Here is a 17,550-nt window from a genome sequence, read left to right on the forward strand (position 1 = left end):
AGCGCGACAGCAACATAATTACGTGCGAGCGACAAGGATGGGCAGCTTGGGATCATTGGACGGGATTCTACGTGCTCACGGACCAGGCTTTAATAGGATAAAATTAGGACTAGGCAAAATAATTTTTCAAATCGGTCCATTACTAAACTCAAAAGAGTTTATTTGTAAAAGAGGTAGGACTGGTCGACTCAAGATCCGAGGAGCGCGGGTTCGAACCCCGCCGCTGCTAGACTTGTGGTGAATCAATAAGACCATGCAAAGGTTATAAAAAGCCGTCATTGGAAAATTACAATGAGCTCTTTTGTTCTTTTGAAAATTATTGGTTTCCTTGCAGTATCTGTTTCAGAATAGGTTAGTAGTTATACTCGATGCAAAGACTCATGGCAGGCGGGGCCATTTATAAGTATTTTTTGAAAAAGTGCCTCTTTTTCGCCAATATTATATTAATACGTAATATAAACAACGCTATGCCTGCCTCTGTGTGACGTCACCCATAACCAGTGTGAGTGCGAGAGAGAGAAAACGTGATATGATTAAATTTATGTACAATTTAATGCTGTTGAAACATTGTTAAACAAATAAAATAAAATAAAATAAAATGTCTTTTATGTGTGCATAGAACGGTTCGGAACAAACTGCATTGAATCTAAATTGCATGTTGTGTCAGCCTATAATTGTTGTTGCATTGTAACTTTGTTCATAATTGTTATTTTTAAGTGTAACATGTTGTTATGTAACAATGTTGGTAGACCTAATAAATAAATAAATAAATATGCACTGTTTTATTATTACAGCGCCTGGCACTAGTCTTTGCGCCGAGTATAGGCTAATATTTTTTGTAAATATGTATAATGATTTCGACTTCTTCTTACGAATATTACTTCCGGCAGTATTCGTTTGAAAAAGCCGTCCTGTGTAATATCAGTAATTTATTTGGTATTTTTGCAGACTATTTCAATGCTGGAAGTGAAGATACCCCTCAACCAACTGTTCGAAGTGTTCAGCCACTGCGTGGTCAACCTGCCGGAAAAGATTTTCAAACCAACTAAAGGTAACTGTCTCTCTAACTCACTATCCAAATAGAAAGAATGGGTTGAAAGCAACATTTATATCTTTGTAACACCTTTTTGTAAACCCTATACCTACCCCACTACATTTTTATCACCGAAAAAAAATCTGGTTTTTTAATTTAAAATTTTCACACATTTCTACATAACCTGTTAAATTTTTTTCGAAATGTAGTAGTGTATATTGCAAATAAAGAGTTTGAATTTGAATGAATCTATGCTAATATTATCAATGCCAAAGTTTGTGCATGCTTGACGCAAAAACAACTACACAGATTTTCTTGAAATTAACGCCCGTATTCGCAAACGATGCTTGCTTAAGTGAAGCAGCAAATCGAACGCACGGCGTTGAATAGAGCTCTGTGATTGGTTCGTGTGTCACCCTGTGCACCCACGCACACTGTGAGACCTCATAGTAATAATAATAATAATAAGCCCCGCAGGGCAGCTTTGTGGCGAGCTGTTGGTGAGTAGCGACACCACGGGGCCAGTTGTTAATCCGAGTGCTCCCGAGAGTCGGTCAAGACCCTCGTCTTCGGCTTGCCGAAGTGGAATCCGAGAGGGTCTGCAGGAGTTTCACCTCTGGCTTGCCTTAACCGGCCGGCCAGAGTGGAGTCGCTAGAGCTATATGCTCCAGGGGTGGAAGTGTTAAAGGGCATAACGCCGCGAGTAACTCCGGAGAAAGCGCAGCACACCTCTCTACACCCCTGAGCTGGCAGACGCCAATGTTGCCCCTCAGTCCGGTCTATACGACCCATGACGCCAGGGGGGGCCCATTTAGTCGCTGGCTAGTCACCGCCTGCCATTTTTTCAGTCCGAGACTGGTGGTGTGTGTGTGTGTGTGTGTGTGTGTGTGTGTGTGTGTGTGTGTGTGTGTGTGTGTGTGTGTGTGTGTGTGTGTGTGTGTGTGTGTGTGTGTGCGTGTGTGTGCGTGAGTGTGTTTTGTATGTATCCTATGCCAGTATCAGATAACTGTACTCACTAGTGATTCAGTTTCCGCATAATTAATTTTCAGAAGCCACTTTTTCACTTTCAATTTAGCCAAATTTGCGCTAAGGGTTTAGATGTCACATTTATTCACAACTTTATTATAAACGTAGGGAAATAGGAATACACTATGTCGCTGTGCGAAAGAGGTGTTTGTTTTTAATGTTTGTGATTACGGACGTAAGTCTTGAATTAAATAAAATATTCACTTTTCAGATAACACAAAGATAGACAACAGTCCTCCCAACACTCGAGACAGGAACGGAAACGGGAACGGTAACGGGAATGGGAACGGGAACGGGAACGGAAACGGGAACGGGACAGAAAAAGAGAAAGTAATAGAGAAGGACGATCATGGGAAACCGCAGAACTTGACCTGCTGCATATTGATGCTTGACATTCTGCTGAAACAGGTAACTATGAAGTTTATTACAGGACTTATAACTCAGTGCCTGACGTAGGGAGTGGCACGGGAGATTGTAGTGTGACGTCAAAGGTCAGCGAGACTTCAGCCCCCCTAAAGTACGGCCAACTAGCAGCGATACAAAAGGTCGATTCGACTGTCGAACTGACAATGGACTAAACTGTGGAATGGACTGTCGTCTGCGGTGTTTCCGGACAGATACGACCTGCAAGCTTTCAAGAAGAGAGCGTATCTTCACCTTAAAGGCCGGCAACGCACCTGTGACGCCCCTGGGTCTGCGGGTGTCTATGGGCGACGGTAATCACTTACCATCAGGTGATCCGTCTGCTCGTTTGCCTCCTGTCACATAAAAAAAAACTATTCTGTCTCTTCCCATCTTGTGTATTTGTCGTAATGTCTCGTTCTCCCGCCAAAATATGTCAAAGTCAAACCCTGCTATTCCAAATGACCATGACATTGGGTTTGTTTACATTTGGTATCGCTTCTCGTTGGCCGTACTTTAGATAAGTTGCACTTTTTGATCGAATCTAAAATCGAATCTGTCAAAACTCCATACAAAAAAAGGCCTTTCGACCATTTTTCGACTGGTTTGTGATTATATCGGGACTATTTCCACCTCTCGTTCCCACCACTGCAACTCCTGTGTAGCCAGGATCTACAGCTTGACCGCCACAAAAACCCAACCAATGAAGGTCAAGTTTGTCCCAGGGGAAAGTTAAACTGTCATTGGACCCGCAACGAAATTAATCAGAAGAACATAGGAGGAGTTCGAATCGAATCTAATGGTTTGCGATTATAATGTGCACTTTGTCTAGACCCACAGATGTGCTTCAGACTTGCTTTGATGCTTTGTCACATCATAGTCACTTCAAATCTCTTCTTCTTCTTCTTTTTTGATGATGTTGGCAATACACGTCGAAATCGACTTGATTTGTGCCATTTTCAAGTTTATAGGTGATACGAGTTACAAAATGAGATCAAGTAATGATATAATGAAGGATGATAGATGAAACCCCTTCCCACCCTTTGAGTCTCAGTAAAGTTGTGGTGCTTTACTGAGACCTATGGACAACTTGAGAGAACCAGAAGAATCACGATGCACTGTTTTGCTTCACTTGCCCACACTCATGCATGTTCACTAACACTCAATGGTTCACCATTATTACACATTAATAGTCGCCCAAACACGAATTTGAGGAAATAAAACAAAACCGCTAACATGACGCTTCAGATTCCCGCCAAAAAGTCCCACTTCAAATCTCAGGCGACCCATTTAATGCGCTAGACCTGTAATTGATTATGAGCCTTATCGAACTAAGATAAAGTTTAATTTAAACTGATAAAGCTCCGTCGTTCTATACTCCCGAGATGTATCCTGAAATATTTATATTTGTTTTTAGATGGAGTTGCAGCAACGTCGGATCAATATACAAAACGTTAGCAGTGAGGCAACTAAGCTGCTTCGTCTTATGTTGAAATCCAATCAGTTGAACACTATCGAACATGGTGAGTAAAGTTATGCAAAACATTATTAAATATCTACCAATTATTTTCAATCCTATTAAAAACATGCATGTGAGAATGGTGGCTAAGTTCATGAAAGCATGGTTATGGATTTCGCAGACAGAAAATATTTAAACGTATACCAAATTTTCAGTTTTAAGGTCATAGCAGACTTATCAACTCGGAAAGCGATCAACACCTTATCGCCTTTCGCGCATTATCAAACGCGAGTAAGTTACGTTACAGTACTTACGGTGCGGATAAATGTGCGTTGCAGTATGCAGTTCCCTACAAAGAATATTGACCGCCTCGAGTTGATGCGGTTACGATGTTACTATCCCTTTCCGGGTTGATAAATGTGCTACGTAGCTATTGTCATCTCCCATAAGAGATCTTATAAGATCCTCAAAATGATAAAACATCTTAAATCCAGTATAACGAAATGTTTTCCCCCAGCGGTGTGCCTTGCGGAAGGCGCCTGTTCCTACTGCGAGGCGGCGGCTCTATGGCACCAGCTAGCCGTTCTACTGGTTAGGGCTCTGGTGCCGGACCGCCCGAAGCCTCCGCCTGAGGTCAGTGGAACTAAGTAATATTATACACATCATCATTACCGTTTATGTCCGTTTTCACCATCAATCCCTAATTTTTAAGTGACCCCTATAGTAACACATAATATGAATTTTGTTGTCATAGTGGTCACTTAAAAATAAATTAGGGATTGATGGTGAAAACGGGCATTAGTCTCCGTTGCAGAAGCACGTACGACCTTGTATATTTTACCAGACGCAAATTGAGCATTTGGCCAACACCCTTTGTTGGCCAGACGGGTTGGAGAGACCTGACATTTGTCACCTTTTACGAAATCCTTGGGAATAACGGATAATTCCTACATAACACAAGATTTTATAATTTCGCGCTACATCACAACTGAAACTGGTTAGCTTGTTCTGCTTCCCGTGACCTCTATCAGATCGTCGGTCTACTAGTAGTGGGAGGCCTGCCCAAACTATGTCTTCACTTTAGTTTTCTGCCCCAATACCCATCAAATCTACGAGCTATGTGCCTCGCCCACTGTCACTTCAGTTTGGCAATTCTGTGGACTATGTCGGTTACTTTTTAGTGTTTGAGACCTGTCATAGCCTTATTCACGTAATAAAACTTCAATGACAACAAATCGCTGTATGCGATCCTATCGAGTAATCGTTCTATAAAAATGACTTGTGAATACGGATTTAGAAGTTTTTCAATGGGACGACGTAAAAAACGTCAATGACAACAAATCGCTGAGTTACGATCCTATCGAGTAATCGTTTTATAAAAATGACTCTTGTGAATACGAATTTAGAACTGTTTTTCAATGGCAGAACGTCAGTGAGATCTTGACTGTCAAAATACGTGAATTAGGCTACTATACCAACTCAAAGTAACATCATTCTTAAGAATAATACCTTTCTTCCCTCAGCCACCCCTAGAAGACATGTGGTCCGACAAGAAGAACCAATCGGAAGACGAGCGCAGCAAGTCAGGCGGCACGCCAGCCAGCTCGGTCGACGCGTTGCTATCTCTCGCACACGGAACGGGAGCGGATCGCAGTTCAGTGGGCGGAGTTCTGGTGCATATGCCGCATGTGCGTATGGAGATTGATAGCCGCCCGGGGAGGGTGGGGGTGGGGGGCGCTTTGGGGGGCTCTTAAAGGGGGGGGGGGTTGAACTTGCTAGACCTTATACTCAAAGGACGGCGGAGGTAGACTAATAGAAGTCTTCAAGTATAAAATAAAATGAATACAAAAAAAGATGGATTAATTAATTAAAATTATGTAAAGGCTACTGGGACGTCCACCTACAAGGTGGACCGACGACATCGTAAAGGTAGCAGGGAAGCGCTGGACGCAGGCCGCTACCAATCGATCAACGTGGAAAGCATTGGCTGAAATGAAGATGATGATGATGATAAAAGGCTACTTCAAATTAAAGTTCATGATTAAAGACATCATAAAAACGGTTTACTCTAGAAAATCTAAATCAAAAAAGAACAGATAAATACATAGGTGCGCACACGACGTAGAGGTGTATTATGTAAGCCGCTCCAGAGATGGCGCTGTTTATTACTTTACAAGTAAATTGTGATTGTGGGTGTTGCTACTTGCTAAATATTATTCCATGACTATTTGGAGTAACTACTACCTACTGAAACTTCTTAATATAATTTTTACGGTGTAGCGTCTCCATATTTTATTTACTATTCGACTAAAAAAAAATAGATTTTTGTTACGACGTTATAAAAGGAAAAAAAAACAAAAATCTTTATTTGACAATAAAAAGACCCAGAAGAAACAAAAATTCCAAAAAAAAAAACAGCTAAATAATACGGTGGTTCACTAACCATAGATAAAACAGATCAGAAAGACCATTTCCCACTTACAACCACCACAGCGCGCCCTACCAACCAGCCCCGGGCGGGGTCGCGGGGCGGACGCGCGGGCCGCTTGCTCTTGTCTGTCGTAGTCTCTGGTCTGGATGTTACGGATGTCGGAACTCTGTGTGCTGGCTGGTCTACGCTGCGATGTGGCGTTGTAGGGTAGATGACTGATTTGTATATCACCTGCAAAACCAGGTATTCCATAGCGGTCTTAAATTTTTGTTCTATATCAAACAGATTTGTACCAAACTCAAGTCCCCAAAAGACAGGACTACCTAGTTTGGGGACTACTAGTAAGTCACCTGAAATCCTATTAGTATAACTACTTTGTAAAGTTATGTGCCTAAAGTGCATTTTTCTGGAAATAAATTAATTCTCATTCTTATTATTCTTATTTAAATTGATATACGACTATGTTAGTTAAAAAAACATAATAACTGAAATGGTAACCTCCTTTGTTGAAGTCGGTTAAAAAGTAATCCGAAGTCATCAATCTATTCTCATTTTTTCACGAAATTGATCGAGATATTATCAATGTTGTAAAGCAATGTGATACATGTGTGGACATGGCAAATAAAGTAGAGAATATTGGATATTATATTCCATGAACTTCTCCATCTTTTATAAACTTTTAGCCATTGCATTTGTTTTGTAAAGTATTGGTAATGAAACAATCCTATTCCTAATAATTTAATTCTATAATAAAGTTTTAAAATTTATAAAAATCTTCCCTTACGAAGATCGAACCTAATCCCTAATCGCATGCCAAACCATTCATAAAATGTGTGTTGTCAACTACCCTACATTTGAAGTTGTGACTAAATTATAAAAAAAATACGTTTGCCTAACGTGGCAGATTCTGACCGTAGCTCTTCAGACAAATCGCAGCGTTGACCAGAATTTAATTTTTAATACAAAAAAGTCCTTGTAGCATCTTTGTCGTAGATAAATGTCGCTTTGATTTACGATTTCCATCCTATCATTTCAACCTTGTTAAATTTTAGATTGGTTTAAAACAAATAGTTAAAAACTTCTTAAATTGATTTTTCAAATTACTAATCTAATTGATAAAAGTTTCATATTTTTTAGATAATTTATTTACGCCCGTGGATATTTAGTGTATGGATTGAACAAAAGAAGTACAGTCACTCTCAAAAGTCCATTGTTAATATCAGTGACCGTTTTGTTCATGTGACAAACATGGAACATTTAAAAATTTAACATTTCGAGTTTTATTTCTAAGTATTTATTTCAGGTCTATTTTTCTTCAGTCCATGCATTATTATCACTCGTGTCCGCCCGCCAGCGACTCGGTCCCTTTTCACTAGAGTACTTCGTATCTATATAATAGATGTATAGTTTGTTCATTTCATGCAACTCTCACTTATAAGCGACGTCGCTACGGACCCCCCACTGACTAAACCGTATGACACCGGTGACGGTGACACACAAACCGGTGACACGCAAGTATGTCCGTTCTATCTCTTTCTTACTTCCTTGCTTCTTCACGTGTTTGTTTGTCTGCATTTTAGTGTTAGATGTTCGCTTGGAGTCGAAATTGGAAATGATTAACACTTTTGTGTGTGATTATACTTTATTTGAAGTGTTGGACGGTTTTTGTTTCTGATTTCGGCTCTTGTAATGTGTAGTGTGTTCAGACTTTATTGAATCGTTAGGGAAAGTCGTATAATGATGAAAATTAATTTGGTTATTAATATCTATTACCAACTTCTAAATAATATCTATCTCCTACTAATGCTAAACAGTAATATTTCATTTCAATTTAAAGGAGTGCCTTTATTAGGAAAAAAATCAATTTTCGTTAAAAGTTTCTCTAAAAATGAAATGAGTCTTGACTAGACCTTTTCTGGTTTATCTATTTTAATTATATCATTATCAGGTAAGTTTAGATTCAATAAAGTCTATCAAAATAGTTTTGTATTTTAGTTCAGTTATGTTTTGTCATAAATTATCTAGATCAGAAATATAACTCACAAGTAAAAATTTCAAAATATTGAGCCTCAGTTTTTTAGAATGCTTATTAAATATATGATTTTTAAAATCAGTAACATTTGGAATTTTTAACGAAAATGCATTTTAGAAAACGGAGGAAAGTAGTCATTTGGGTTGCATTACACTTCAAATTATGGTAAATTAGTTCATCCCATTGTAATGTTAGGCAGTAGTAAATCTTTCCTAATAGAGTAACAAACCGTCCAGCAGTGGACGTCATTTGGCTGAAAAAGAAGAAGAAGAAGAGTAACAAATAACAAAAAAAAAAGTAGAATAACTAAAAATACAGTTAATATAGTCAATTGGAAATAAAGAACAACAGATAGCGAATATTATTGGCAGAAAACAAGAAATATGTATACAAAACTGTATCTAGTGGTTTTGAAAATGGCACAAAGATGTGTAAATGATAAAATACTAAGCTTCTATCTAGCTTCATCGTAGTCAAAAATAATATTTAGATCTTGGAACATTCGATAAGTTGTTCTCAGAATCAAACGTTGCAGAATTATTATATTGTATTGAACATCACCGAGTTGAAAGTAGGTTGTATCAAAACACGTGTAGAGCATGTGTGACACAAATCATCGCTCTTTGATTATTTACTACCAATCAATGCCATCGTATCAGTTAGTCAGAATTGTAGCCCTGTAGACTTCGTCAGATTGATTTGTGAACTGTTTTCGAATTCAGTTTTAATTTTTTTTATGCAGTACAAGGCAGGTATTTGACCGTAATCGCACCTGATACATATCTGCCCTGTAAGTGCCTATTCACTCTCGCCTTGAAAAGGCCCGAATTATAGTGTTCAGGAAAGACAGCAGCAGGCAACGAATTCCATTCCCTAGCTAGCATTATTTTGCCAAATATAACTAAAAGTATCATCGTCTTAGTAAATTGGCGACGAGAGTATAACGGTGTCGATATCAGACTTGCTGTTTCAAAATTCGAAGAACTAGTTCGATCTCCGTCGATCCTTATTGTGACTGTTGTTGTGATGAACCCACTCCTGACGCATAATGTTTAGCTTATTTGGATGGGTTAACATCTTTTAACATATTAGTAATTTGCTGTCGACAAACAAGTAACCTTTTTTAAAGTGAATTTAGTTTAACAAAAACAGTTCACAAATTCAATTTGGCATCGATCGATTTGTCACAATCGATCATAATAGTACGTGGATACGGTTTGTGTGTGCGCAGATCATGACAGCGACGGTGGAGACGATCACTGAACAGCTGGACATGGCTGCCGCGCTGCCGCCCGCTGACCAGCCGCCGATGGCTACTGCTCATACCATCACGCTGACCGACACTGACGTAGCTACCGCCACTGCTGACGTAAGTCACATTAACTTCGAACTCCTCCTATGTTCTCCTGATTAATTTCGTTGCGGGTCCAATGACAGTTTAACTTTCCCCCGGGACAAACTTGACCTTGACTGGTTGGGTTTTTATTGGCGGTCAAGCTGTAGTACTGCCTACACAGGAGTTGCAGCGGTGGGAACGAGAGGTGGGAATAGTCCCGTAAGTCCTAGATGCACCTCTAGATGGTAATAACAAAGTCGCACTGCTTACATTTTTTATTGCAACAGATTTTAATGAGGTTTTCATCAATATATTAGAAGGTTTTGTGTAAAAACCTACCTTTTCTTTTATCGAAAACGCTGACTAAAGGCCTTACACTCGTACCTTGCTCAGGCGTGTCGTATACATAATAAAATAATAAGACAACAACAAAGCGGTGAATTAATTTACTCGGTGAACCGACGATCTAGTGGAGGTCGCGAGAAGCACCTGTAATTAAATGATAGACATTTATTTCTTACATAGGTTTCAACTCCAAACCTGCTTGGTGAAAATGAAGGCATGCCGGAGTCTGTCGAAGAAGATATGACGAACTTCTGGCCGACCTCAGCTGGGAAGTTCCATTTCTGTATTGAAGAGCTGCCTCAGGAACTTCAATACATACACCAGCTGCTTCAGGTAGGATATAATCCCATCAAAAACAATACTTGTCAAAAAAACCAAGTCTCGCAACTCAGTTGTTCTACGGTAAAAAGTTGTGAGATCCATGTAATACCAAGTCCAGGCCAGGAAATCTTTAACGTTTTACATAAATTATTGACTTGGCCATCGCACTAAATAATTTAATTTACACGTGTTTTCATGCGATGACCAAGTCAATATATTTATGTAAAACGTTAAAGATTTCCTGGCCTGGACTTGGTATTACATGGATCTCACAACTTTTTACCGTAGAACAACTGAGTTGCGAGACTTGGTTTTTTTGACAAGTATTGTTTTTGATGGGATCTCATTTCTTTTTGTATTTTGTAGACAGCAGTTATGTATCTAGCTAGAAAACTGGACCGAAATTGAAAAATTTTGCTCGACTTGGCGGTTGCACTACCGTGCCCCCAAATATTTTAGTTTTTCCTTGATTCATACACCAAACACTACTTATATTCCAAATTTGAAGCTTCTAGGTCTGCTAGAAGTGCCTTAGAATTTTGATGATCGGTGAGTCAGTCAAGTCAGTGAGTGACAAAATTAAGTAACTTTGACCCGTTATAATTCTTAAACTACTGGTTCAAATTGAATGAAATTTTAAATATACCGTGTCTTTACAATGCCAGCATAGCTAATGAAAATTCAGCCTTCTAGTTTTATCCACAACGAAGTGACAGGCGGTCGAAAATGGCCTGAATTGCTTCGAGAAAAGGATGGTACGGCCGTGCCGCTTTTTTGCTCGACTTGGTGGGGGCACTGCCGTGCCCCCAGATATTTTGTAATCTTTATAAGGTGAAGGTACAATTTTTGCATTGAAGAAAGGTGGATGGAAGTGTAACTCCTTATATTTCCTTCTGATTCACTTCGTAGCAGATCCAAGGACTGTTAAGACTCCCTAGACTAACTGCAGATTTTATTGACGTTCAGTTGTAGATCTTGGCTAACTTGCAGGTTGCACGTGTATAGAAGACTTTATGAGACATGAGGGCAAAATCAGGTTTTTAGTGGATAAGCCCGGATTGTGGTAGGTCAAGTCTCGCATATCATAAGCTGCTCCCTGGCTGGTGCATATTTCATAAATTTTCCTAACGAATAAAGGCCTGTTATGACATACTACTGTTAGAATAGTAGGTAAGACACGGGTCTTAACGCGACGTTTATTAATGAGTCACATTATGTACTCACGGCTTGACGTTACTATTTTAGTTGAAATGGAACGCGAAAGTTCAAAATCTTATACTACTGTTAGATCTTTAGTGAAGATGGTGTTAAGAGTTATATTTTTACAGGAACTCAAAAGCACTTCCCGACCCGATGTGCTGTACCATCTCCTGCAGTGTCTTCAAGTGCTGGTCTTGAACGCCGATGCTTTAGCCGATCACAGGGGCTTCCTGATTTGGTGCCAGGAGAATCTTCTTATTGACAAGTAAGCCATATTTGCAGTTATAACAAGTCAAAGGCGTTTATAGGCTAGCGTCCACATGTCGGTATCGTACGCATCGGACGTATCGCACGCAACGGATCGTAGTATTATTTATATGGAAACTCATATAAGTGCGTCCACCTGTCCGCATCGCACGCATCGCACATCCGATACGATGTGTTTTGTACGATGCGTCCGTTGCGTACGATACCGACAAGTGGACGCTTAGCTTTACTCAAGTTTTAGCAGATATTCACAATCTTCTCCAGTCTAGAATACGACTTTCTCTAACTTACTAGATACATATTCTGGAATTAGCCTGTGGGTAGGCTGTACCTATGCCTCCTAAAAGACAACGTAGGGTGTACTCCACTTTGTCTTTTGGGGGGTTAGTCGCCTTTAGTCACGACACCCACCAGAAGTGTGGGGGTGGTCCTTTATGTCCTATAGTTCTGCAGGAACTATAGTTATAGTTCTTATTCTACTCTGACGGAGTTTCATGGCTAGGTGTACGTTCTTGACATAATAACGAACGAACGAACGAACATTAATGAACACAGGTTCATTCCTGTTCGTTCGTTTCAGCCGAAAGACGTCCACTGCTGGACAAAGGCCTCCCCCAAGGATCTCCACAAAGACCAGTCCTGCGCCGCTCGCATCCAGGCGCATCCCGCGACCTTCACCAGATCGTCGGTCCACCTAGTGGGAGGTCTGCCCACGCTACGTCTTCCGGCTCGTGGTCGCCAGTCAAGAACTTTCCTGCCCCAGCGGCCGTCAGCTCTACGAGCTATGTGCCCTGCCCACTGCCACTTGATTTTAGCGATTCTGCGGGCTATGTCAGTCACTCTGGTTCTCCTACGGTTCATTCCTGTACTAATTAAATAATTTTCTTTCTTATCTCCAGCCTATGGAACGTCTGCAACGCCAGCCACTCCCACATCTGCTCAGTAGCAGTCCCAGTGCTTCTCCACTGCGTGACGTTAGCTGGTGGTGCTGACGTGTTCTGCAACCTCATACGCGACCAGTTCCATCATCACGACCACCGAGTCCGGTTCACGGCGGTGGAGCGAGTCACCGTTATCATCAGGTAGGCAAGGCTTAGTGGAAAGTCAACAGTTTCATAGAAGGTAGTGCTTCTCCACTGGGTGACGTTTGCTGGTGGTGCTGACGTGTTCTGCAACCTCATACGCGACCAGTTCCATCATCACGACCACAGAGTTAGATTCACGGCGGTGGAGCGAGTCACCGTTATTATAAGGTAGGCTAGGCTTAGTGGAAACATAGTAGTTTCCTAGTTGTGCTTCTCCACTGCGTGACGTTAGCTGGTGGTGCTGACGTGTTCTGCAACCTCATACGAGACCAGTTCCATCATCAAGACCACCGAGTCCGGTTCACGGCGGTGGAGCGAGTCACCGTTATCATCAGGTAGGCTGGGCTTAGTGAAAACAAAACTCTTTCTTCTTTCAGTAGTTTCGTAGTAGTGCTTTTCCACTGCGTGACGTTAGCTGGTGGTGCTGACGTGTTCTGCAACCTCATACGCGACCAGTTCCATCATCACGACCACCGAGTCCGGTTCACGGCGGTGGAGCGAGTCACCGTTATCATCAGGTAGGCAAGGCTTAGTGGAAAGTCAACAGTTTCATAGAAGGTAGTGCTTCTCCACTTCGTGACGTTAGCTGGTGGTGCTGACGTGTTCTGCAACCTCATACGCGACCAGTTCCATCATCACGACCACCGAGTCCGGTTCACGGCGGTGGAGCGAGTCACCGTTATCATCAGGTAGGCAAGGCTTAGTGGAAAGTCAACAGTTTCATAGAAGGTAGTGCTTCTCCACTTCGTGACGTTAGCTGGTGGTGCTGACGTGTTCTGCAACCTCATACGCGACCAGTTCCATCATCACGACCACCGAGTCCGGTTCACGGCGGTGGAGCGAGTCACTGTTATCATCAGGTAGGTTCTGAATGTTTCTGAAACCCTGATGGGACCAGGTGGACTTTGGAGTAAAATTATTTGTCACCTATTTTGCGCTGCAAAGATTTATTAAGAGAAAATTTTTCAGTGAAAGAACTTGGAAATCTTACTTGGACCAGGTCAAATCAACCATTGTAATTGTTGCCAGCAGTTTTGCCAGCAATACTTTTTGATAATTCTTTATGGTTTTTTACTTTTTTATTGATATTGTTTTTGGTTTTGATGTCTACTATACTGTCTCTAAACTCTGTCTTGAGCAATATACACTGTTTTGGCTTTAATTCTGAGTTTTTCCTTAAAAGCTTCTGCGTACAATTATTTGCAGGCCTATCCACAGTCAACTCAATCTCTGTTTTACAGCAATAAATACCTGTCACTTACTTCAATTTCACATTTATCTTCTGCAATAAAACAAAAACAGTCATATGATTCATAATTCCACTTCAGATTTCCAATTCTCATTTATTTTGTATTTGACGCAGTTCACAAGGTGTATTTCTTAAGATAGCATACACTACTCATGCAACATAAATACACCATGCTTTATATATTTTTACAGATTCATGGACGGATCTCCCATTAGGACGAGCCTGCCTCTACAGACAGCGCTGGCGACCGCCTTCTGCTACCTCATCTCGAGTATGGACGACATCAATGTGTACGTCGCGCAACGGGCTACGCTGTACATCGGGACCGTGCACGATAATGCTATTGACGTATGTTGTAGTCCGTACTTTACTTTTAGTAGGATTATTTTGCAACAAAAATTGTCAACTGTCTGTTTTTCCCCCGTCTTTTTCATCGAATCAAAATGCGCAGCCCTGTCTTGTGACGTAAGCGCGTACTGTTTATTTGTTCAAGGAGTTTCAAAATCAAAAATATCATATTCAATTTAATCAGTATTTTGGTCAAAAATAATATAAAAAAGGTAGCACATAAGGGGAACTTTAAATGTCTCCTTATCTTTTGGGCCTTACCACCGCTTCGAGACAAACATATGACAAATGCTGAGAACAAACTCCGGAAAAAATTCAGGCACCACTAGTTGCCAGTCATTTGAAATAGGGGTATATCTCTATGGATGCGACACCAGTATTGAACAATCTTCAACCTCCCACTCCTACCACAGAATAATATAAGTACTACGTACAGAAGTTTTACTTCGCGAAGGTATTTAAAAAAATGTATGCTCAATGTCATTAATTTAGCCTGTCTCAAGAGTCAAGCACCATTTTGTTGACAAACGTCAGTGATCGGCACTGCGCCGAAGCTATAGGGCTGACTTCGGTAAAATGATGTGACGTGAGGTGCCAAACTGCGGAAAATGGCGGAGGAAATACATGATTTAGCATGAATTATCATGAATGATATTAACTACTTATTTACCTCCCAGTGTCTTGAGGCAACTTAAAAAAGTACATTCTGTGTTTTTATTATTATTTAGGCAGTTAAATACTGCACAGTATTTAGTACACCATTTTCTTTATTTTCTTCCATCATACACAAAAATACGCGTGCGTGAGTCAATGTTCGCTCGTATGTGAGGCCTTGTCGAATAGTATCCTGTAGGTGGGCCATCGTGCGTGTTTTGTTTTCGATGTAAACTCGCGGAGATGAACAGGCCTGCTCCTACCATCTATCTATATCTATACTTACTAATATTATAAAGCTGAAGAGTTTGTTTGTTTGTTTACTTGAACGCGTTAATCTCAGGAACTACCGGTCTGATTTGAAAAATTATTTCAGTGTTAGATAGCCCATTTATTGAGGAAGGCTATAGGCTATATACCATGACGCTAAGCGTAATATAGGTGCAGAGCAAAAATGAAAAATGTTGCGAAAACGGGTTTTCACGCGTACGAAGTCGCTGGCACAGCTAATATTATTCATACATGCCACTCATATGTTATCTCTTACCTCCAGCTTCTCCTATTCTGCCTGGAGACCCAATTCGACCTGGTCATAGTAGACCGACCAATGGTGCTGCAGTGCATCTACCAGCTGCACAACACGCTCAGCGACCGCCGCATCCTCACGTGGGAGTTCTTCCTCAACCGCTTCGAGGCGCTCTTACTGGAAGCCAACATCAACTCCAACAAGACCGTGGACTTTACCAACTTGAGGGGTGAGTGCTTAATACCTGGGGCAGAAGGTTCAGTTTTGTCTCCAGCCTTTTCTAGCGCTTCTTAAAGCCTGGTCCATGAGCACTTAGAATTTTGTCCAATGACCCCAAGCTACCCATCCTTATCGCTCGCGCGTAATTATATTGCTGTCGCGACTGTGCGACGGGCGCCCGCGGTGAGTGTGCGAGCGCGACAGCAACATAATTGGGTAGCTTGGGGTCATTGGACAAAATTCTACGTGCTCACGGACCAGGCTTTAGGCACTCTTATTGGCGGTTCAGATCTACCCCAAAAAGACCGTGGACTTTACCAACTTGAGGAGTGAGTGCTTATTACCCGAGGCAAAGAGGACAGTTTCTAACAAGACTTGACTTCACCGACTAGGATGAGTTCTTAATACCTGAAGTGGAGGTACAGTTTGGTCTGTCACCTGACCTAAGGATTCGAGTCGCTACTCTAAGAGGCAAAACTGGTGACTACACCAACTCAAGGGTTCTGTCTTTGCCTGACAGAGGGTTCAGTTTCGTCTGCCATCTGGCCTACGGATTCGAGTCTTAAGTGTGTGAAGCAAGACTGGTGACTACATCAAACTGAGGGGCGAGTCCTTAATACCTGGGGCAGAGGGTTCAGTTTCGTTTGTCCTGGTGATGTGGCCCGGGATGGTGCTGCAGTGCATCTACCAGCTGCACAACACGCTCAGCGACCGCCGCATCCTCACGTGGGAGTTCTTCCTCAACCGCTTCGAGGCGCTCTTACTGGAAGCCAACATCAACTCCAACAAGACCGTGGACTTTACCAACTTGAGGGGTGAGTGCTTAATGCCTGGGGCAGAAGGTTCAGTTTTGTCTCCCGCCTTTTCTGGCGCTTCTAGGCACTCTTATTGGAGGTTCAGTACTACTCGAACAAGACCGTGGACTTTACTAACTTGAGGGGTGAGTGCTTAATACCTGGGGCAGAGGGGACAGTTTCCAACAAGACTTCATCAACTAAGGCGAGTCCTTAATACCTGAGGCAGAAGTAACAGTTTTGTCTGCTGCCTGATCTCCCGCTTGGAGGCGCTGATGTTATAGTCTGGTCCGTGAGCACGTAGAATTTTGTCTAATGACCCCAAGCTACCCATCTTTATCGCTCGCGCGTAATTATGTTGCTGTCACGCTCGCACACTCACTGCGGGCGCCCGTCGCACAGTCGCGACAGCAATGTAATTACGCGCGAGCGATAAGGATGGGTAGTTTTGGGTCATTGGACAAAATTATACGTGCTCACAGACCGGGCTTTAGAAGCAAGATGGCGACTTTGCCAACTTGTGGGTTCTCTCTTTAATGTCTGAGACAGATGGGACAGTTTCCTCCAACAAGACTGTTGACTTCACCAACTAGGATGACTTAAATAACTTGAGGAGTGAGTCCTTAATACTTGAGCCAAAGGGTACAGTTTTGTGTGTCGCCTCGCCTGGCCTACCGTTTGTGTAAGGACTTTTTTGACACAATTTCTTTTTGTTTTTATAGTAAAAGTTGTTGCTTTGTGTATTTTTCATATGTGTATATGTCAATGAAGTTTTATCTTTTTGTCTAAAATATTTTTTATTTGTCTTATTTTTATCTAATTT

The 17,550-nt window shown here is 41.5% G+C and overlaps 2 protein-coding genes across 2 annotated transcripts; both read left to right on the forward strand.

Moving 5' to 3' along the window:
• The first annotated feature begins 940 nt into the window (after window positions 1–940).
• On the forward strand, window positions 941–10,480 carry LOC135081850 (uncharacterized). The gene is made up of 8 exons (XM_063976631.1): window positions 941–1,051; window positions 2,271–2,467; window positions 3,879–3,984; window positions 4,438–4,553; window positions 5,444–5,608; window positions 9,615–9,752; window positions 10,245–10,397; window positions 10,457–10,480. The coding sequence occupies exons 1-8, from the start codon at window positions 958–960 to the stop codon at window positions 10,478–10,480; spliced, it is 993 nt and encodes a 330-aa protein (XP_063832701.1). The 5' UTR covers window positions 941–957.
• A 3,239-nt stretch (window positions 10,481–13,719) lies between these two features.
• On the forward strand, window positions 13,720–16,330 carry LOC135081851 (protein unc-79 homolog). Its single transcript, XM_063976633.1, has 4 exons — window positions 13,720–13,797; window positions 14,378–14,534; window positions 15,742–15,943; window positions 16,326–16,330. The coding sequence occupies exons 2-4, from the start codon at window positions 14,382–14,384 to the stop codon at window positions 16,328–16,330; spliced, it is 360 nt and encodes a 119-aa protein (XP_063832703.1). The 5' UTR covers window positions 13,720–13,797; window positions 14,378–14,381.
• Window positions 16,331–17,550: the final 1,220 nt, after the last annotated feature.

This window comes from Ostrinia nubilalis, chromosome 20 (assembly GCF_963855985.1).
Source record: "Ostrinia nubilalis chromosome 20, ilOstNubi1.1, whole genome shotgun sequence".
NCBI classification, from domain to species: Eukaryota; Metazoa; Arthropoda; class Insecta; order Lepidoptera; family Crambidae; genus Ostrinia; species Ostrinia nubilalis.